At 41.0% G+C, this 21842-nt stretch overlaps 1 protein-coding gene across 2 annotated transcripts in view; it reads left to right on the top strand.

Moving 5' to 3' along the window:
* Window positions 1-21842, top strand: part of LATS2 (large tumor suppressor kinase 2) — a 48971-nt gene that overhangs the window by 3089 nt on the left and 24040 nt on the right. For both annotated transcript variants that reach the window (XM_039565068.1, XM_039565064.1), the window contains exon 2: window positions 1164-1739. In XM_039565068.1, the coding sequence (XP_039421002.1) occupies window positions 1401-1739 (339 nt within the window). In that variant the 5' untranslated portion in view covers window positions 1164-1400. The remainder of the gene's footprint in view (window positions 1-1163; window positions 1740-21842) is intronic.

Raw genomic sequence — 21842 nt, 5'->3', positions numbered from 1 at the left:
CCAATTGGCTTCTGAGTGCCAGAGAGAAACATACGGTGTGTTACCATCCTCTGTATTGGCGATTTGGAAACAACTGAATGGAATTCTTTCCTTACCAGCAAGGTGGCTGGTGCAGTGTTCAGAAGTCACTTCGCAAGTGCAAATGATAGCAGAAGAAGCCAATTTGCATAAGCAGCATCAGTAGCTAGGTTACATTTTTGATGAGGCTGTCTTTTTAATCCTGTTCCAAATGCACCATTATTTCATGTTTGTATTACGGTGATGCACGAAGATTTAGTTAAGGTAGGATTCTTGTTGTAACTTTGTGCTGCGTGGAGATCACAAGCTGTATGATAGCTCAGCTGTGCTGCATTGGTGTTCTCTGCTGCTTGTCAGAAGAGGTGCATAAAGCTGTCTCAAAGTCTTCTTTTTCTGTGTTGGGACGCTATATGATCTGGTTCTTCATCTTCTGCTCTTACTGTATAGCTCCATTTACACCTCTTTTCCTTTTCTTCCCTATAAGGCACAGCTAATGAAGTATCATATATCCTTTCCTCTATTCTTCTTTTTCCCCCTTCTCCTTCCAATTCTGGTGAGAATTGTTACCTTCAGGCTTTGATAAGTTATTCACATGGAAAGGCAAAATATCTTGTCTTTCTGTTATTCACTTTGTTATTGAAATGCTAGAAGTTGGTATGGTTAGAGTCATCAATATTTCCATTATAAATCTTTTTCATAAACTTCTGAAACTGTGCTCAGCTAGTGTAAAATAAACAAAATCTTAAGTGGGGGAAAAACATTTCATGAGCATACTCTTCCCTAATTATGAAATAGGATAGGCTTCTCCAGAATTTGGTTATGCAACTGGGTAGGAAACTTGCCACAGTTAGGTACTGTACAATTCTTAAATGAGTTTTTTTAAACCTTAGTTCTTAGGGGTTTTATTTTATTTTGAAAATTAAACTTAAAAGAAAAATTAATTATTACTTGGTTATTTTGAGAAAGTCTTTTAGAATCCTGTTATTGAAAACAGATAAAGTGAAAATCATTAAAAGGTATCCGACTGTGACAGCTTAAGAGGTTAAACGGATTCATTTTCACTTGATTAATTCTCATGCTGTCTCTTCAGAGGCATTTACAATATCAACTTAATTGAATGTACCTTTTATTTTCTTTCGTTTCAGACACTGTCAGTCTGCAAAATGATGATTCCACAGATTTTCATTTTCTGTAGGAAATGTGAAGATTGTGAGCTGAAGTAAAACTTTGGCAGAAATCTCTTGAGAATTTTGCCTTTTCTTCTTCTCTTTGAAGGATTATGTTTACAGGAAATTGATACCATCAAGTGACACTTTTTCAAAATAATTTAAAAGAAACAAAGAATAAAGCTGTATTTATGCTCAGAGAAAACTGGATTAACAATGAGGCCAAAGACTTTTCCTGCTACGACATATTCTGGAAACAGCAGACAAAGGTTACAAGAGATTCGAGAAGGTTTAAAGCAGCCATCCAAATCTTCAGGTCAGGGACTACCGATTGGAGCAGGCAGTGAAACTTCTCTGGACCCTAAGATTTTAATAGGGAAGGATGCTGCAAGGCAGCAGCAGATGAGACAAACGCCCAAGTTTGGACCATATCAGAAAGCTCTGCGAGAAATCAGATATTCTTTGCTGCCCTTTGCTAATGAGTCGAGCACCACAGCAGCCGTGGAAGTCAACAGGCAGATGCTCCAGGAACTGGTGAATGCAGGTTGTGATCAGGTACGTATGAGGTGGGAGGGGGGATTGGCACTGCTGTCAAAGCAAGTTTATTATCTGGACCAAAGAAAGGATTTTGATGGTGGCTGTCAAAATCTTGGAAATACACTGATTATTCTGGCAGTCATGTTGCTGTATGAGCAGCAGAGTAGATGGACTTACTCAGGGCAGATGTGCCTACTGTGGGGTTCATTTATGTTAAAGACAGTTATGGTGACCTCTAGGATTCTTCTATGATTTCTCCAGTTGATATCTGAGACTGAACAGGGTAGCTTGTCTTTTTTTTACCTTTCTTTTTTCCTTTTTTTTTTGTTTCTTAATTTTCCCTGCAATGCTTAGTAACAAGCCTTAGCTGTGAGTAATAGGGTAGAATTTTGTCTGGCACATCTAAACCCAGTTCACTGTCAGAAGTAACTGTAAGAAATTATAGACACAATATTTGAAGAAGTATTTGAAGAAGCTCACTTGCTGTTAGCCAGAAAGCAGGAGGGGTTGGATGGATGTTCAGCTGACAGCAGTGATTCTGTCCACACCTTTTCTTCTCACTTTCTCTGCTTCTACTAAGAGGTGGTAGCACTGCTCAGATAAGAGACTTGATGTAGAGATGCTTTTTTTTGTCATCCTGGCATTAATGCTAGAATGTATTCTTAATTCAGAGACCATTCACTAGGTGCAGAACATGGTCATTTTGCGTTGAGCTGCATTCATCTTGCTTGTGCTTCCAGTATTAACTTTCACCTCTGTCCAGGAGTAGTTCAAAATTTTGCTTTTTAGAGAAAAAGTGCTGGTTTGGGTTCAGATTCTGAGTGTTGTAGGAGCACTTTTTTTCCCATGTGATTGAATAGCGGTTGTTGACAAGCTGAAACATTTCCATTTATAGTCCTTGATAAAAATTGGAGAGATTTAAAACCAAAGTGCTTTCAGTGGCATCTCCCTGATTTCAAAACTTAGGCCTCATTCATTCATGGCAGAATGTGAGTCTCTTGGCTCTCCTAGACCATATTCTGATTCTGTATAACAGAACTAACATCAAGCATTATTGTAAACAGTGTAACAGTATGCATTTCCCTGGAGCTATGTAAATATTAATTAGTGCTGTTTCTATGCCAAAGAGTTTATGCTGTACAAGATAATCAGAGCTAGAGCAGATTGCATATCTAATAAGAAGTGCTGCAGTACAACTAAACACTTCCTAGTCCAGTGAACCAAGATGCTGTACTGAATTATTTAACTGGAGGAACCAAGAGTTTTCTCTGATCTCTAGTACGCCATGAAAACAGTGTTTTTTAGAACTCTACCCTCTAAATGTCCCTAGCTGTTTAGGATGGGAACACTCCCTGTGTGTATGAGCCAAGGTTAAATGAGCACAGCTGGATTCTGGATTGGAAATGCACATTTGGTAGGTTACATGGACAAATCATTCGCACATAGAACTTAGCTTGTTGGACTGAAATCTTGGAAAGTACTTTGAGCACACTACAGCACAGTAATGTTAAGCTAGTGTATAAAACAGAAATACCTGAACACCTGTTAAAATGTCCTGGTATGCAAAGCAGTGTAATGAACTATGTGTGTAAATTTTTTTTTATATTCAGCTATTTTGACTTCAATGTTCATACAATGGTATTGCTTCTTCTAGAACATTGAGCCTGGTTCTGACTCTGATGTGGAGGTTTTGCCTACATCCTTAAATTTTGCTCACATTTTTGGTAGGGCTTTTTTTTGCCCCTCCTCATTGGCCATGACCCTTCCATCCTCCCATTTGTTGTTTCTCCCTAGCTGTGACTTGTTGCCTGGCAATGGCACTATTGGGCCTGTCCCTTAGGTGTGTTTGGCACTCAGGTCTAGGCTTTATCAGGATCACATTTGGCTAGAGTCCAAACAGAGGTTTCAGGAGTGGAATCCTGTAAATAAAAATGCTGAGCTTCCTAGTGTGAGTCCAGACCATATGAAGATTCGCTGTCCCGAAGGATTGTGAATGAGTGGAGCTTCTTGAGATGGTGTGAATAGTATCTGACCTTGGGGGTGGTATGGTGTAGGGTGACAGACCTGATTACTACCTCTAGGTTCTTCCTTTCCCCCTGATGCCTGAGCTGTTTTGAATTAGATGCTGAACTGTTTCATACTATGATGTGTAGTAAGTCAGCGATCCCAAGCTACCGTGTCCCTGCTTGTGAATCAAAGCCTTTAAATGCCTACCACATGGACACCTTCTGTAGTCCTGTAGGCAGCTAACAGATCTCTGTTTAACAGAGAAGTGAAGGCAGCTTCAGTTTCTTTGGGGATGCTTCTATTTACCTCTGAACCCAGTGCCAGTGTGAGGTTGGTAAATGGGCACTGAAGCCCAAACCCCACTGTCCCTTTTCAAATGCCAGGAGCAGCCGTTTTGAGGTTAAGGATTTCAGTCCATGAATAGCTAATGTTGTACTTGAGCCTTCCCCTACAGCAAGCTTGCAGAATACAAAATCTCACCCCTCCTGATCCTGCTTCATGGTGCAGACATCAGCTGTTCAGCAGCTGCAGTCATCCTGAAGCATCTGGCAGTTTGTCATTAGAAGCTCTAATTGTGAGCATTCTAGGAAGCTGTGAAGAAGGAATAGATGGCTATAACACTCAGTTTGGTCTTATGGGAACTTCATTTTCCAGCTGGATTTGGGCTGATGCTTTTTGGTGTTCTAGATGGAACACTGAAAAGTAATGCTAACCTTGTGGGTAATCTGTTGTGGTGGACACCATGCAAGGATCAAGATTCTTCTTCGGTCTGTTTATTAGGCCACAATAAGGGTTTTTGGAAGGATGAAGGGAAGCAGTGACAATTGAAAAGGAAAATTATTTTAGAGGCTAGGGAAAGGATACTTCTATTTAATACTCTTACTAGCTCCACTCATCTATTCTATCTGTAGCATGGATAGATTTTAACAACAACCATTTCACATCCTACAGGAGATGCTCCCTGTTCTGCCTAAGTGACTCTTAAGTTTTGAGACGAAATTGAAATTGGTTTTATTGAATAAAAAGGAAACATAACATTTTGTTACTTTACTCTTGCTCTATGAAAGACCCACACAGCCAGGAATTTCGTTATAAGCCACTTGGTAAACTTAACAAGTATATGAAATGCAGTGTAATTCGTGAAGTAAGTATTAAATTCTCATGTCTTTCAGTTACAGTTATCATAGGTGTTACTTGTGAAAACAGACTTTTTTTAAATGGTTAGGAAGTTGCCAGTGTTCTTTTAAATGGCATGTTTTCTTCCAGAAAGCTTTCTTTTTCCACCATTGTGTAGTTTACGATTTTATAGTGAAATATGCTCCCTTAATGGGGAGTTCACTATTGACCTGAAAGAAGCCAGGATTACCGGGTTTTTTTTTTTTTAAGAGATAGAAAACAAATAACACACATAATTAGTCATTGTTTTTCTGAAACAAATTGAGTAACTTGTCTGTTGTTTGCTTAAGTCATCTTTTCAACAGTAATTATTTAGTGAGTTTCAATCAAAAATAATTAGTGCAGCGTAAACAGTTTTGAAACTCATAGAACATGACTGCAAAAGACCAGACCTTTTTCGTTGTAACAGCTTGAAGCCAAAAGCACACCTAATATGCCATTCTTTAGTAAATAAAAGTCCTTGGGCTTGGAAGTGTAACTTGCAGTCACTGTAGGGGGACAAGAGTGTGTCTGTCCTGTGGGCTGGTAAGCCACTGGAATCACCTGGGGCAACTGGGTGGCGTTTGGGGTGTGGTGGTAAATGCAGCTGCTGTTGTGGATTGAGTGTTTCTGATGAATAGATGCAATTGAGCATATGATCAGTGGCATTCCAACAACCTGAATGGGCTGTACTGTACTTACTGTACTTCCTTGGAGCATAAACAGCCACTGACATTGTAATTTAGAGTGGGCTGCAGCAGTTCTAGATGAACCGTTGAACGTTACACACTTGTCACTTTTGTGGGTTATTTTTTTTTCTTTCCCTCAAGCAAATTTTCCTTTGAGCAAAGGGTGCCTTTTCCGGGTGAAGATTTCTAGACATGGTTTGTTTGGGCTGCTATTTTTAAGAAAAAAATCACGTTTTAGGATTTTTTACAGGCTACATACTGCTAGTACCATGCTATCTGCTGTACAGCTATGAATATGTGAAGCAGGGAAGTTCTTAGGCTTTATTTTCTCCAGAGGCTTTTATAAATGTCCATAGTAAAGCATGGACCAGTCTGCCCCACTGCCCTGTGCCAGTATCAGGATATTTTGAAGGGGAAGATCTGTCCATTGGATACTAATTGCATTGTCTTTCAAGGAAGTGAATGGTGTCTGTGGAATGGTGTAATGTGTGTAAGAATATCAAGTTGACTGCCTTGTCATCAGTGATATGCTGTATTCATGAGATTCAGTTTGTAGAGGTGGGGTTTTTGGTTGCTTTTTTTTTTTAAGTCCTCCTTGCATTCCAGGATTCTTTCAATCTGTACGTCATGGCTTACCTTCTTTTTATTGAACCCATTTGGCAAAGATTCTGCCCTGATTTGGGAATGCTGTTTGGTTGCAGGTTTTGAGAATGGGAAATAAAGTATTTATCTCAATTTGAACAAATATTTGCACTTCTTAAGTGAGGGAAATTCTGTTCTGCCAAATACAGCTTGGGCAAAAAGTCCTCTTTTGCACTTTGCGTGTAGAACTAGTATTCTGTTCTTCCTGTTGTATATAGGTCGTGCTTGCCCACCTATGATCCATGTGCCATCTAGCAGTGTGTTACTGAGCAGTATGACTTCTCACCATATTGTTGGAGTGATGACAGGAAGCAGATACAGTGTAGAGTTTTGTTTTGATAACAGACTTGCTGAAGCTCTGCTGTAGTAAAATATCTGTTGTGACGTATTTGTTAAGAGGACAAGTCTAAAAAGACAGCTTGCCTTCAAGGTGAAGGACAGCAAATTTTGTAATAGCAAGTAAGAGAATTAATTTCACAACATTGGCCTGTCCTGTAACAAAATTTTGTGTTTGCCTGAGTAAACTTTCCCTGTGTTAGGAGTTTTGCCTGCCCAGCCATTTACCAAAACCTCCAGGATGAACATCTTAGTCATCTTCTGGATGTTTTCAGTCCAGATTGTTTGGATAATGAAAAATGACTGAAGAATGAGCTGTTACAGGATTGCCTGGGTTATTCTGTGGGACATATGTTAAAGGTGAGAATCACAGAATATTTTTAATTGGAAGGAATCCACAAGGATCATCAAGTCCAACCCTTAAAGTGAATAGCCCATATAGGGATATAACATGTGCCCTTGGTGTTGTTAGCACCATGCTCTGACCAACTGAGCTAATGTGGTTCAAGTCATTACAAGCTGTGCTGCTTGTAGAAGTATTCTGGGTTGCAGGGAGGGAAAAAGGGATGTTCAAATGAGGACACTCGCTGCTGAATGCAGGAGAAAGGTTTTATTTTAGCAACTGAAATAGATCTGATAATTCAGGTCAACAGTCTCTTGGGTGTTTCATTTGCATCCATCATTTGAAGGTAAGTTGTTCACTCTGCCTTCTCTTTACCAGATGTGTTGAGGGCTTGTTTCATAACCTTTTCCTATACTTTTTTCTTTCTAACCTCCCTTTTTGGTTTCAACCTGTCTGAGAGGTTTCCAGTATAATGCAGTGTTCTTCCATCAAAGCATGTAACGGAATGTGTTTTCCCACTAATATGCCTGAGGTTAGCAACTTAAGTCATTTCAGTTCTTAGTTGCTTCAGAAAAATAGTGAGTCATAGCTTTCCAGGGGCTGAAAGCAAGAGGTGAAGATTGCTCTTCAGCTGATACCTGCTGACATGTCTCTCCTAAGCCCTTTCTCTTGTCTCCAGTTTTCCTGTGTTTCTGTCACTTCTTGATGATAGTGGCTTAGTGAGTATACTTAGATTGTCTGTGTAATGACAGCTCCCACAATGTATTTGAGAAGGTGCTCTTGGTAGTTATTGTTCTGTGTGAGCATGACTTGGAATATGCTTGTCCTGCAGAAGGAAGAAAGGTATTTTCCCTTGACTTTTTGTGGTGGTGGAAATATTTATTAACAGTAGTAAATGATTGCATGTTCTTCGCACGACAAGATTTGGCAGCTGGGCAGTAATATGGCGCTGAATGAGAGTGTTTTAAACTCTCCTTAATTCTTGTTAGTCTTTTTTCTTCTTCATCAAACTATAGAATAAATTACGTCTTGGTAGTAGGATTGTGTTTGAAATGACCGGACAGGAATCAGATGCTAGACTTCAACAGTAGGTAAGTGTGAATCTCGAGTTATCTTAAACTTGCCTATTCCTCATATCAGATAAACATTCTAGAAGCTTGGGAGTTAATAAAAAACCAAGAAATTTTATCTTGCTGTATCAAGGTACAGGATTAACTTGCACTGGATACTTAAATTGTATTTATTAAAATTTAATTGCCAGTAGAATTTTGAGCTATGGATTTTTTTTTTTTTAGTGAGAAAGGAAATGACTTCTTCACAGTCACTAAAAAATCTGTATAAGCATTTACTTCAGTCTCTGAATAAAAAGCCCTTGTGACCAAAAGTGAAGATTGCTGTTATTATTATAACAGGAAGCTGATATCACAATAGTAGTAGGGTGTAACTGTTCCTTTTGCATTTTTTATGCTGTTCTCAGCCTAAATCTCTGCTGTTCTTTCAGCTTATATCTGAGAGGAACAAATGTGATTTTATAATGAGACTGAAAGATAGCATCTCTTCATTGGGAGTGAGATGTGGAGTGTTTTTTGGTTGTCTGTGGGGGTTCTTTTCTTTCTTCAAAAAACTGAATGGCACTTTTAAACAGAGATTTCAGTAGAAGGACTCAATACAAGACTTTTGCAGGCTACAGTCTTTAGAGGTAGGTAAAGATGTGCATTTAGAACTCATTTAATTCAACCTAGGAATGTTTTTCTAGTAGTTACCAGATTAATTAAAAGCTTATGTTAAAGCTGCTAATTGAATATCAGTAGAATGCAAATAAAAGTTCATGGCTACTTCTCACGTGATATGCCAGGTACATGCCATACCTTGTGTGGAGTGATTTTTTAAAAGATAGTTTTCTTTTTCCTAAAGCATGGGCAAATATACATAAAATAACTTAAAATTGCATTTGTTTTCCCTCAGTTTTTTTGTTGCTGTACCCTCATCTCGAGCAGAACACAGCTTGTTGGTGCTCCCATGGGCCCAGCATTCAAATTCTGCTCAGCAGATGCTTGTGGTGGCAGCTCCTATAGAATATCCATGTCCCGTGTGTGTTGTCCATGTGTCCCCCTAATCTTCCATAAATCAGGCTCCAGTACTGGCACTCTTTGCTCCTTGGGTGCTGCCTGTCTCTGTGACTCATGAACGCTTGTATGCAGTGCTATCTAAAGTAGATGAGGAGAGACATGAACGAGCCCTTTCAAATCTTTTTACTTGCTGGTGCCAGCTGCTGTTTTTCTCATGTAGTGACTATGTCCATTAATTCCCCATAATTTCCTTGAATTACTCTTAAGAAACAGCTGGTTAGACCCAGGTTTTCCTTTCTTTGACCTAGGAAAGAATTCTGACTGGATTGTGAGCTGCCTCACTATGGATGTAGCTACTCTAGAGTAGATGTTCCACAATCAAGTACTACTGGAACAAATGCAATTTGCACTAGTAAAATGAGGGAGGGACGGACATATGATCTGTGTGCTTAAAGGTACAAGTGTTTGTGTTAGCTTGGGCTTTATACTTACGTAGGTTATGTGTGTAGCATGTGAAATACATTTAACTTTTTTCACTCTTTCTGATTATGGTCATGACCTAATTGTGAGTGTAGCTTAGATCTGACATTATTACGTTGCTTTTAGCTGAGGCTTAGAGTGCGAAATGTTGGTCCTTATTTCTAGGTTTTTATCATACCCTAGCTTTTTGGAAAAAAAATAAATTTAACAATGCCTCTGATTACCAAATTAGAGGCTGAAGTTGCTGTGGCATTGTGGTCTGTGGTCTTATCCTAGCAGTAGCAGTCTTGTATTGTCCAGGCTTGAGAGGGGTCCCAGTTTCTCATTTACAGAAGATGCTTTAATAAAAGCCTGATGAAACTCAGCTAGTCAAACTCTTGCTGTTTGCCTGCTCTACACATCTGCTGCAGGTCACCCAAAATACTATTGATGATAGAAATATTTTTGGCTTTATGTTACCAGGCAGCTTCCGTTGAGGTGGTTCTGTCAGCCCTGATCTTGATGGGGTCTCCCAGCTATGCAGCTATGGCTGCAGCATGGCAAAACTGGTTTGTTGCCAATGGTCTTGTCCTGCCATCTGGGCGGTCACTGGCAGTTCACAAGAAACTTCTGGGTTACAAATTGACGTGTAGGAATTAGGTTTCATACAAGCAATGCATGTGTGCATGTATGTATTGGGATGATTGCAGTGTTTGCATGGTACCAGCTGTTTGTGAAGAACTTAATCTATGGGATTTGGTACTGCATTGAAGATTTCTTTTTCAGTCTAAGGAGACGGGATTCTAGTGTTTGAGGTTATGTTCTGCTTCCCTGCAGTGTAAGAGATGGATTTTTCCTGATGAGAAACTTGTGCTCTCCATTTTGAGTGAATCCAAGCAATTAAAAATATTTCCCTGGGGAGGCGAAGGATGGAGAGACGATATGGGAATACCTAAAAAAAAAAAAATTATTTCTAGGTCAGTTAATTTTCAGAAGGCTGAAGCCAAAGAACACTGTGTACCCGTAACTTTGTGAATCAGGTAATGGCCGTGGCAAGGACAAGTCTGTGAAAATAACTCTGTTCTGTGCTGCTGCTTTGTCTTTAATTGTTATCAGTGTATGGGCGCGTGTGTGAAACTGTTACTGCGGCACACACAGTCTCCTGTGCACTTAGAGAAATACAAACACAGTGTAAATGGGAAAATGGGGAGATTTAAATGTATACTGCTTGAAGGACCGAGCATTTTGCAACTGTTTTCTGTACCTTTCATTACCCTCCTTCTCTGTGTCGTTCATTACTCTAATGCAAGATTTGTAAATTGCTCATTTAATCCAAAGCATGCGAAGACGCAGGGTCTTGCACCCCACTTGCATAAAATACTAGAAAGAAGACTGCTGCTACTGGGTGATAATATAGTTAAGTTTCTGCTCTTTAAAGAGACTGACTTTAGAAGGACAACTAGCAGTGTAAAATTACTCCTGTAAAAGTCTTTATACAGCTACATTTGGATTTTATCCACCATTTGAATCTGTTGGATCGGGGTTATTTCAAAACAAAAGAAAATGTCAGCAGAGATTCAGAGATCACTGTTGCTGATCTGCAGCTTCATTCCCTCCCTGTTTGTTTTGTTTTCCCATTGTATCAGTTCTTATCTTCTAGGTTTTTCAAGTCTGTACTTCCCTTTCCTTACCTGTTGTCCTATTACATTGCTTTTTCTGCTCCATTGGCTTGAATGACTAATATTCAACACCTCCTACAGGCCTTTCTCTGTGTGCCTCTGAATACCCTAAATGAGTTGATTTTTTTAATAATTGCAAACTACTAAGGAAGAACTCTTTTATAGACTTCAGCCTTGCATCTAAAAAAATTTTATGTGACATCTTAAAGAATTATAGATGCAACTGTAACGTGACTTTGCCAGCACACCCCATAAGTTTTCATTTCTGTGTCTTTTCTTCCATTCAGTGTCAGGGCTCCACAGGCTGTGCTTAAATGAGCCACCTGTCCCATTCATGCTTTTCTTTCAGCATTGCCACAGTTGCTGTATTCATTCCACCATCCTGCCAGACGTCAGCCTGATAAAGATGCCTAAAATCCAATTTAATCAATGTAATTGGAACCTTTGAAATACTAATTTGTGTGGGGTATCCTTGTTTAAAAAAAATTCTGGTTGTACCAATTAAAAACATAGAAAGTTGTGGTCAAAAGACAGAGACCTTTGAATTAAGATAAATTCACTCCATATTGGGCTATTTTTGTCCTGGCTCCAAATGAGTGCTCCAAATGATATTCATTCCACCTTGCTGGAGCCTGTTTTCTCTGGTTGTCGGGCTCAGTTTGATTCTATTTCAGATGATCCCTGTATTTTAGATGATTCCCTGATTGCCCATGTGATCTGTGCTGCCCAGACGTGGTAGCAACTTGCTGGCTGTGTGCTGGAGCAGGGTGGAATTATTTTTCTTCCAGGTGCTTCAGCAGTTACTATTCTGGAAGCTCACTTCCATCTCCTTCCTGTGATCATTTCTTGCACGCTGGCCATCCCTCCTGTTTAGAAAATCTTTTTATTATGTTCTTTACTGCAAGCACTAAGTCCATTGAGTGCTTTCTGGAAGGTGTTTTATCATGAACCTGTGAAATGTGTGGTGTTGCGGTCATGCAAATAGTGGAGAGAAGTGTTTAGCAGTGCAAACTGAGGACCTAGAGCCTAGGAGTCTACACGTGGGCCAAAGTCATCAATGTCTGCCAGGACATGTGGCGATCCAGCTCCCCACACTACAAGAGGACCTCACTGGGAAGTGCCAGCAAATTTGAAAGCAAACCACAAGAATTTTCATTTGCATTGGTGTGCCTCCCCCCACCCCTCATCTCTGTTTGCTGAGAAGTGAACCTTCAGGGCTCTTAACCACATGAAAGTAACTAGAAAAAGTATTTTTCAGTATTACTTTGGTGCTGTAAAACCATTTGCAACAGATTTTTCCAGGAACTTCTCTGTGATTTGTAAGCATTAGAAGCTGGTGGAGGTTGAGAACTTGCTGTTGCAGGCCCTGTTCCTCACTTGGGCAGAAATGGGTGCTCAGATTTGCTGCCAGGGAGAATTTGTAGCCCCCCAAGCCTGGAACACTGGAACACAGCTCAGGAGGGAGAGTCTGAGACACAGCTCTGATTTGGAGGCAGAGCTGCCTTCTCCCAGATTCCTGGGAAGGTCAGAGTGTCCTGCTATGTGTTCAGCACCTCCAGGAGCAGGAGCACTATTTTGGGCAAGTAGCAGTGCTGCATGCTTAGCAGGATTCCTTGGTTTTTTGCAAAGAACCACTTCTTGCTTTGTGCAGGAGGGCCTGTGCTCCCAAGCTCGCCACTCTGCAGTGGAGCATGAACTCGGTCTTCATCCTGCCCTACACAGGCCAAACACCAACAGCTGTAGCATCAGCACAGTATCTGCATCTACCTGGGGCAGGCCAGTTCTCTTAGTTTCTGCCATGCATAAAACTTCCTTTTCTTCCTCTCTCCCACTAACTTAGGGAAGTAGGACCATTGTCTAGCATTAGACAAAACCCTGAAGCAAACTAGCAGAGCCCTCCTTTCACACAAACTATTGAGCCCATGAATTTGGGGAAACTCCTGCCACTAGACCAGAGATCTAGTTTGTTTTGCCACATTCACTTAGTAGTTTTGTGGTTTCCCAGTCTGGGAAGACTTTTCTTTTTTTCTTTCTGACTCACAGATCATGGCAGCTAATGGATAGAGGAAGTATTGCTGTTGAGGTTTGAACTCTGACAGGAGAGTGTTATCTGACAATGATGATGGCAGATGGGGAGTGTAACAAGGATGAAGCTCGTGCTAAAAAGTAGAGAGGATGATGTTTGGCATTTACTTGGTGGGGAGGGCAGTTGGGTCGCAAAGGTGGTAGTGCTGAGCTCAGCCATTAGGAGAAAACTGGTTGTTTTAACTGGAGTATCTGGCTTGAAGGGATCATGCTCAGGTGTTGGGAAAGCCCTTCCACTCTGTAGGGTGGAAGAAGCAGCAGCCTGAACCTGAACTGCTCCCTGCACAGCAGGGAGAGCGGTGTGGGGTTCCCCACCAGAGTTCCCCCAGTGTGTGCCTGCTGCTGGCTCTCGCAGGCATCACTGCAGAGGTGCTTTCCCCACCTTCCCAGCTTACTGAATTTAAGAGCTCCAGGTTACCTTGGATTCCTCCTCCCCGCACCCTCTTTTCGGTTTTTTGTTTGCTTGCTGTCTAAAGTCATGCTTAACCTCTCATTCTGCCCACATGCTCTGTTCACAAGGCTTACTTGCTTTTTGTACTTTCAGGTAACACCCTCCTCTATTCTAAACACCCAGCTTCTGTGCTTGTTGCAATGGCTATTCTTGCTTTTGAGAAAATAAAGGATTTGCTTTTCATGTAAAAATAGCTTTATTATTTCCATATGCAAAGAGAAATCAGGGCAGGCATGTTTCCAGGTCAGCCTGGAGATGGGGTTGGATAGTGAAACCTGCTGTTCCAAAAATGGGCTGGAGCCGGCAACAGCTCTTGATCTGCTGAGCAAAGCTAACTGACTTGGAGGGAGGTGGGATCCCTTTTTGGGGTGCACAGGCATCATGCTGGTATTCTGCTATGGAGAGGAGCCGAGCATTGTCATAATGAGCATTTAACTCTGTTAACTGCTTATGTTTGTTTTACAGTTTTCTCATAATCAGGTTCTTTTGGTAATTGTAGGCATGGGTTTTGCATAAAAGATTACAAAGGAAAGTTTCTTAGGGCATAGTCTATACTGCAAGAGTATCTGAGTAGAAGATGTTTGCAGGAGCAGTCTTGTATTGTTCCAAGATTGTGCTCAGTTCGGTACTGAGTAAATAAACAGTAAATGTGCAAATTTCGGGCAATGTTGCTCTAGGCTTGTTTTGGATACTTCAGCTGTGCTTTGGATTTTGTTATCTATGTTAGCCTTCTGACTCTTATTGCCATGTATTTCTAGATTTGTATGAACGAGATATGGATCTTTTTCATCTTTGTATTTTGCTAGTTCATATTTTTACTTCCTTCAGGCATATTATAGAGGTCTCTTTAAGGCTTTTAAAACTGGTCAGCTGGAATTTTTCCTTTAGCTTCACAAAAGTCACTACAGAAGTAAAAAAAAGCACAGAAGGGGAATTACAGGCAGCATTAAAAATGTTCCTTCAGAACAGAAAAGCAGATTTAACATGAATTAAAAACTCAGCTCTGTTTCAGAGTTGCAAAAGCTCTTTTATTCACCAGAGAACTGTTAAAGCTAGTAATTTTTGGCATAGTATCGGTCAGGGAAGCGTGACAAAGTGCAGTGGAATGCACTGAGCTGCGATCCAGCAGTGGTATTTGACTTCTAGTGTATGGAGCGTTGCAGGAAGTGCTGCAGGGGGATGGGGAGGCCTTTTAATTTCGTCAGCTACTGAGTAACAGTGTCCTCCTTCCTCAGACCCCACCTGCAACAACAGGGGATCCACCGTGGTTGCTTGGGTCAGAAGACAAAAAGTGAACAGCCTGCACGATCTGCTCACAACCCGTCTGTTGTCTGAGCACTGCTGTGCAGAGTGCAGTGAGATGAGAAAGTTGTGTGAAAGCTGTGTGAAAGAGCAGCGTGTTTGGGATTTCAGATCAACTGTGCATGTATCTAGACTGGGATCATATTCCCAGCCCCACCATGCTAGAATATGAAGATTCTTCAGCTGAATTTCTGCCCTCACTGGAATCAGCTGTAAAATTCCTAGTGATTTTATCAGGCTAGAGTTTTGCTGCCTATTTTGAGCAATAAAAGAGTCCTCCTGTTTCACCAGTACACACACATGCTAAGTCCATTTACTTAGGGTTTGGCACAGATTTTGGCCTTAAATGGAAGTACATTCAAATCTCTTTAATATTGATAGCTTGGATTTCAGATTACATGGACGACTGAATAACCAGTTAAAATAACCAGCCAGGATATTCCTGTAACTTGTAGCATACCTGGTATTTTCCCTCTTTCTTCTCTAAATTATGATGTCACTTTCCACATAATTTTCCAAGCATTTGTAATGACATTAATAATAAAAAGAAAAAAAGGATCTTTCCTGGCAGAACAAGGTCTTTGGTTTATGACCTGCATATTAGAAACTGATAAAACCTTGGTGTGATATGGATGGTGTTACCAGTGTAAATTGCTAACAAGAGTTTTGCTGCTCACTTCGGGTTTCACATTTGCACTGCAGTGGTTACCAAATAAAAAGCCGCCATTACACCCTGACATTGGAGTGAAGCTGTGTGGTGCAACATTGTTGCCGAAAATGAGGTCTTTACCCGGAAGACATTACAACCTGGATTGATTCTCTAGGGTAGAGGTGTAAGAAGGCTGCAATGCAGAAAAGATGAAAGGATAATGATATTCAGTGGTTTTATTGTTTGCATAGAGATCTCTGTTGTTTTTACTGTCTGCTTATTTAATGTTCTACAAGAGGAGACCTTGAGGTTGTATTGGAAGCATGGCTAAATGTTCAGAGCAGGAATAAATGAGTAGTCAGCTGGTGGGATGTCCCAGTCCATACGCTTCAGTATGGAAAGAATGCAAAGTCACTTGGCAGAGAGATTGCTTAGATGGGAGCATTGTAATACTCATTGAAAGCACATTTGGCTTTTAGCACAAAGATCCTATTTAAAATCTGGGCTGCCAGATTGTTACAGTTTAGGGTACTTCTACTCTAGATTCCTGGCTCTAACCTTTTACAGAGAAAAGCTGCAAAACTATTAAAATTGATACACAAGAATCATTACAGTCACTCAAGTAATGGGCTGCATATGGAACTACTATGGCTGTATTACTGTTTTCTTTTGCAAGGCAGTACTTCAGATAGTTCCAACATCTCAGCTATTGCATGTTCTGAAACATAAATCCTACACATTTCATTTGTGAAAAAAAAAAAAGCCTGAATTCAGGTTTTCACACGTAGTTTTGTATGTGTATAAATTTATGTATGCATGAACGTCTAAGCCTGCCTGTCATTGGCCTCTGTGCTTAGTCTCTGAAGGTAGTGGCAGACACTGGAGAGCTTGATTAAAAGAAATTAACCATAATGTCAACAATTTTAAATGCTGATGGATGCCTTGGAGAAGAGGAATAGACAGTTACAATGCCTGTTACAGGAAGCAGATGTTGGCCTTGGAAGCACTGCTTGAACACTGCTGTTCAGGAGTCACTGCATCTGTGATTCTGCATCTCACAGCACTATCCCAGGCAGTGTGCACACAGCCGGAAGCCCAAGTTAAGATGCACACAAAGTGAAAGTGAGAAAAGACCATTTCTCTGGAGCTGTAGGAATTACTGCAAGATGACCTCTCAGCGTAGAGTGAATCTGATCATCAAAATACAAGGGGCCGTCTCCATGTATCATCACCATGGAGGCTTAGCACTGTTTTGGGCTTGGCATGCTGGAAGAATACAAACACAGATCTTCCCATGAACCTGCAGTGTGGTATGATGCAGGGACGTATTTAACAGTACTTGGCAACATGCACACAGGTTAGCAATCAGTAGGAGTACTGTCTCCACCCAGTTATCTTAGGGCAAGTTTAGGAAGTTGAAACTTGATTGCCTAACCAGGCATGTGTCCTTAACTTTGGCATCTTTGTGGAGCAGGTGCAGAGAAACTGTATTCTTTTTACTTCATGCAGAAATCAAGACACTCACCTGTGCAGTCCTGCACATTGTTGAGTCTTAGTTTCAGGAACTCTGTCTTATGAATCCTCCCTCCCATGCCATGTAGGTTGTGCTTGTTACTGCTAGTGTTACCCCACTAAAGCACGGGCCAGTTTTCATTTTGCTTCTGAAACACTCAAGAAGAATATTGCTCAGTGTGGTTTTGCTGTAGACCTCAATTTTAAGAATCTGTTTCCTCAAGAAAGAAAAGCGATCACATGTCTCTTTTTGGTTTCTTAATATTTTGCACCCTTAAAGATCTTAAAGAAACACTGCTGTCTTTAAATAGTATTCATGCAGCTGAGCATGGGCTGTAACAATAATAATGATGATGATAAGAATTACAGAATCACAGAATGAGTCAGGTTTGAACAGACCACAGTGGGTCATCTGGTCCAATCTCCCTGCTCAAGCAGGGCCATCCTAGAACACAGGGCACAGGATTTTGTCCAGACGGTTCTTGAATATTTCCAGTGAGGGAGGATCCACAACTTCTTTGGGCAACCTGTTCCAGTGCTCGGTCACCCACACAGTAAAGGAATTCTTCCTCATGTTCCTGTTGAACTTCCGTGCATCAGTTTCTGCCCATTGCCTGTTGTCCTATTGCTTGACACCACTGAGAAGAACCTGGATCCATCCTCTTGGCACCCATCCTTTATATATTTGTATACATTGTTGAGGTCCCCTCTGTTTTCTCGAGGCTGAACAGGTCCCTCTCCCTAAGTCTCCTCAGGAGAGATGCTCCAGTACCTTAATAATCTTCGTAGCCCTCTGCTGGACCCCCTCCAGGAACTCTGTGTCTTTCTTGTGCTGAGGAGCCCAGCACTGGACACAGCATTCCAGATGTGCCTCACCCACCGGGGCAGAGTAGAGGAGCAGGATCTCCTCCCTCGACCTGCTGGCAATGCTCTTCCTAATGCATCCCACTGGCCTTCTTGGCCACAAGGACACACTGCTGGCTCATGGACAGCTTGTTGTCCGCCAGGACCCCCAGGTCTTTCTCCACAGAGCTGCTTTCCAGCAGGTCAGCCCCCAGCCTGTGCTGGTGCCTGGGGTTATTCCTCCCCAGGTGCAGGACACTGCAGCGGCCCTTGTTGAATTTCAGAGAGTTCCTCTCTGCCCATCTCTCCAACCTGTCAAGGTCATTCTGAAGGGCTGCACAGGCCTCTGGGGTACCAGCCACTCCTCCCAGCTTTGTGTCGTCAGTGAACATTTACCTAAATGATACTGGGCCAAGTACTGAACTTAATAGTAATAATGAAGTGTGAAAAACAATTGCCAGTTCTCCTATCCAGTGATACGGGTTGAAAGCATTGGAAAATAAGAGTCTCCTAAAAGTTTGAGTAAAGACTTGGAGAGGTGAGGAATACTGATCCACTGCCAGTATTACTGGGAACTACTAAGCAGATGCGTCAGCACTAAGTGACTTTTTCAAGAGAGTGTATCTGTTTGAACCTTCTCAGACTCCCTCCTCAGACTTCAGCCATGAAGGAAGGATAAGTAGAATCATGTCCTCTGCTCTGCTTTCCTCCCTCTCCTTTGTTTCAGTTTAATCAGGTTCAGACTTCTCTAGTGTTGAAAATACTGTATTTTCATAAGAAACATAGTTGCTGTGGAATAGATCCAATATATTCTAGAGTTTTAGAGGGTTTTTATTGGCTTGATACAGTGAGATTTTTTTTTCCTTTCTCCTGTGGTTTAAGATTACTCATCTAACATGTTGATTTATAGCCTGTCATGTAAGACTGTTTCCCCTTGGCTATATCTTTTTAAATGATCACATGTATTTCTGAAAAATGTCCTGGTTTTGCCTTGAAATATTAGGTGATAACTGCAGAAGTAAGGGAGGGATTAGCTTGTTAAACTTAGTATGAAACCAACATGAAAATATGGCAATTAAAAACTTCCTTAGGGCAGCATAGAGGCAAAAAAAAAAAAAAAGAAAAACCTTATGGTCTTAGATATCACAAGCATATTCTATTCACCTGGGAAGTTTGTAGGTTGGTGTGAAGGAAGTAGAGGAGACTCCTGGGCTGGAGCTCCAGGAGAGCAGCTTTTGTTGTTGCTGCCAGAGCTGCCTGTCTTCCCTCTTGTTCCTCCCCAGTTCATTCTTGCAAGCTGTGCCTGCACAGGGTTTGTGGAGCTGAACAGTGACTGATTGGAGAAGTGATCCAGGTTAAAAATAACTTTCTGGGGATGATGGAAGGGACATGAGCACAACTGCGGAGTACAACAGGGAGGCACAGAAAGCAGCAGAGAAGTTGAGAGTGGTGGCGGCACCCTTGGCTGTCAACCACCATCAGAGGAAATGCCGAGAGAAAGCTCAGCCTTGCACTCACATGCTCTCCTCCTTCCAGCTGTGCTCCAGAGAGGGCCATCTGCTCGCTGCTGTCTCATCTTTCTCCTTCTCTCACCAAGGTCTTATTGCCCCAGCTGAGCTGCTGCTGAAGTTAACCCCAAGCTGTCTTGGGGCAAAATGCTTCAACAGCTGAATCACTGGTCTCTGCTAACCCAGCTGGCCCTGGTGGCAAGTGTGATCAGGCAAGAGGGAAGCAGGCGATACCTCCGGCACAGGGAGAAGTGACAGGCAGCCAGGGACAAGACAGAAATAGTTTTCTGCCGACACATTTGCAGCTGGAACGTATATGTGAATACTAAGTTCTGAATGCTAAAAGTAGTGATGTAGTTGTTTTCTATACTGGCTGTGCTGATTTCATTGATGGCTCGTGACAGGTTTGTGAGATGATACTAATGTTAAGGGGATGGCATTGAGGAGAATCTTCCCAGAGGATTTCTTTTCTTACAACAACCTAAATACATCTCACAGCTTTTGCATGTAAATGGAGTGGAGCAAGAAAGATGCTTCTTCAGTACTGTGTGTCTTGACTATTAAAGTGTGCCACTTGGCTGGTAGCCATCAGAAGTAACATTGAGGTGAACTGACTAAAGATAAGGAAAAAAACCAGTTTAAAAAAGGACCATTTCAGCGTTAATGTGAAAACGTAGAAAGAAATAGTTTTATACTTTCAAAGTATAATTTTGAAAATAATTACACAATAAAAGCAAAGCTGGATGACTTAGTTCTTTCAGTTCCTTTAAGTTCTGTTCAACAGTATCTAATATTTATCCCCTACTCTTGTATGTTGAACTGGTCTTGGATTCCTGCTTACATTGTTCCTCTAGGACACTAATTAAAGCGTGTTATGAACTGGCTTCAATTTCTTTTTCATTTATTTATTAATTTGCTTACTTATTTTTACACTTCTCTATTCTCGTGGAGCACAGGAGCAGTCGAGCAGAGCATTATCACAGAGCAGAAGTAGTCTTCATGCTTCTCGTCAGTTTTGGGGACCTCAGTGGGCATTTCTCCCTCCCCCCAGTAGCTCCTGATCTGAAGAAGATGCAGCTGCTCTCTTTGGGGAATTGTTTACCTCTCTGTGGAATCTTGTCCTGGTCAGCTATGTGCTAAGAATGTGAATAATTTTGCTGCGGCTGCTTTACATGTAAAAAGCCTGACCTTAAGAAATTTTATCCAGCTGAGTTTTTTTTCTTTGTCTTTTTCTTTTTTTGCCTCTAGCACTGGTAGATTTGAGAGTTTTATCTTGCAACTGCAGAAAGCTGTGGTAACTTTGAGTCGTATAAAGCATTTAGTACAAAGAGATATTTTTGTACCCTTGAAAATCGTTAAATGCCAGTCACTGCTGTTTAGCAGTTCTTACTTTTGGACCTGTAGTTATATATGTGTATTTGATAGGGTTAATGAAACTAAGTTAAGCACTGCATGGAGACCTCTGGAAAATGTCTAATAAGGTCCCTAGTGCTGCAGTGTAGGAGTATATTGCATTACAAGATTGAGCGTATTGATTTTAAAATGTTAAAAGCTGAATGAAGGCCTTTTTATATTACCTGAAGGAGAACTGGGGGAAAGAAAAGAAAGATAGCATTACAATCAACGCATATAATTCAAAAATGCCAACAAAATATTAAAAAATAATAACTTTATGTAAAAGTGTTGTCTCTTCCTACTGTGAACAATAAATACGGCAAGTTGCCTTGCACAGCACTTGCATTCGGTGTGTATGTGTCTCTACAGAAAAATATTAGGAATCTCAAGATAAAACCCAGATGTTTCTTCAGTCACATGAGGTGTGCTGTGTTGCACTGGGAGGCTGAGAGAGAAAGTAGCCTTCATTTGTCTCACAGCAGAGCTGTATTTCTCAGATATATTTTTTCTTTTAGACTCTGCATTACTGCTTGATGTCAGCTGGGCTCCCATTGTGGTACAAATCCTCAAAAGAGAGAACAGCTCAGTGGTAATGCATTCCAACCAGATATCCTGGAGGTTTTATATGTTCTATTAAAGTACTCCCCAAAGAAAAATTAGGGGAGCAAAACTCTCGTAAAGTTCTAAAGGCCAGATCAGGAATATGCTGGAACCTTGTTTTAAAAATTGTTAGTACTTGACCTTGAATATGAATGGGCAGCTTAATTTTGCTGTCTTCACTTGAATTTTCCTTGCCTTGGAGGTTTTAAAACAATGCTTGAAAGTTCTAATGGTTTAAAACTGAACAAATCACCATATAATGTTACAAGAAAAAGCAGGTAGAGGAATATCACTCTTTAAATGTTAAAATCTTATAAAGTAAAAGAAAATTTGTAGTGCCTTAAGTAGGCAGCACTCAGTAAAAATGACAGAGGCACTGTTAACAGGATTAGGCACA

This window comes from Corvus cornix, chromosome 1 (genome assembly GCF_000738735.6).
Source record: "Corvus cornix cornix isolate S_Up_H32 chromosome 1, ASM73873v5, whole genome shotgun sequence".
Taxonomy (NCBI): Eukaryota; Metazoa; Chordata; class Aves; order Passeriformes; family Corvidae; genus Corvus; species Corvus cornix.
This window is presented reverse-complemented; position numbering and strand designations above follow the sequence as displayed.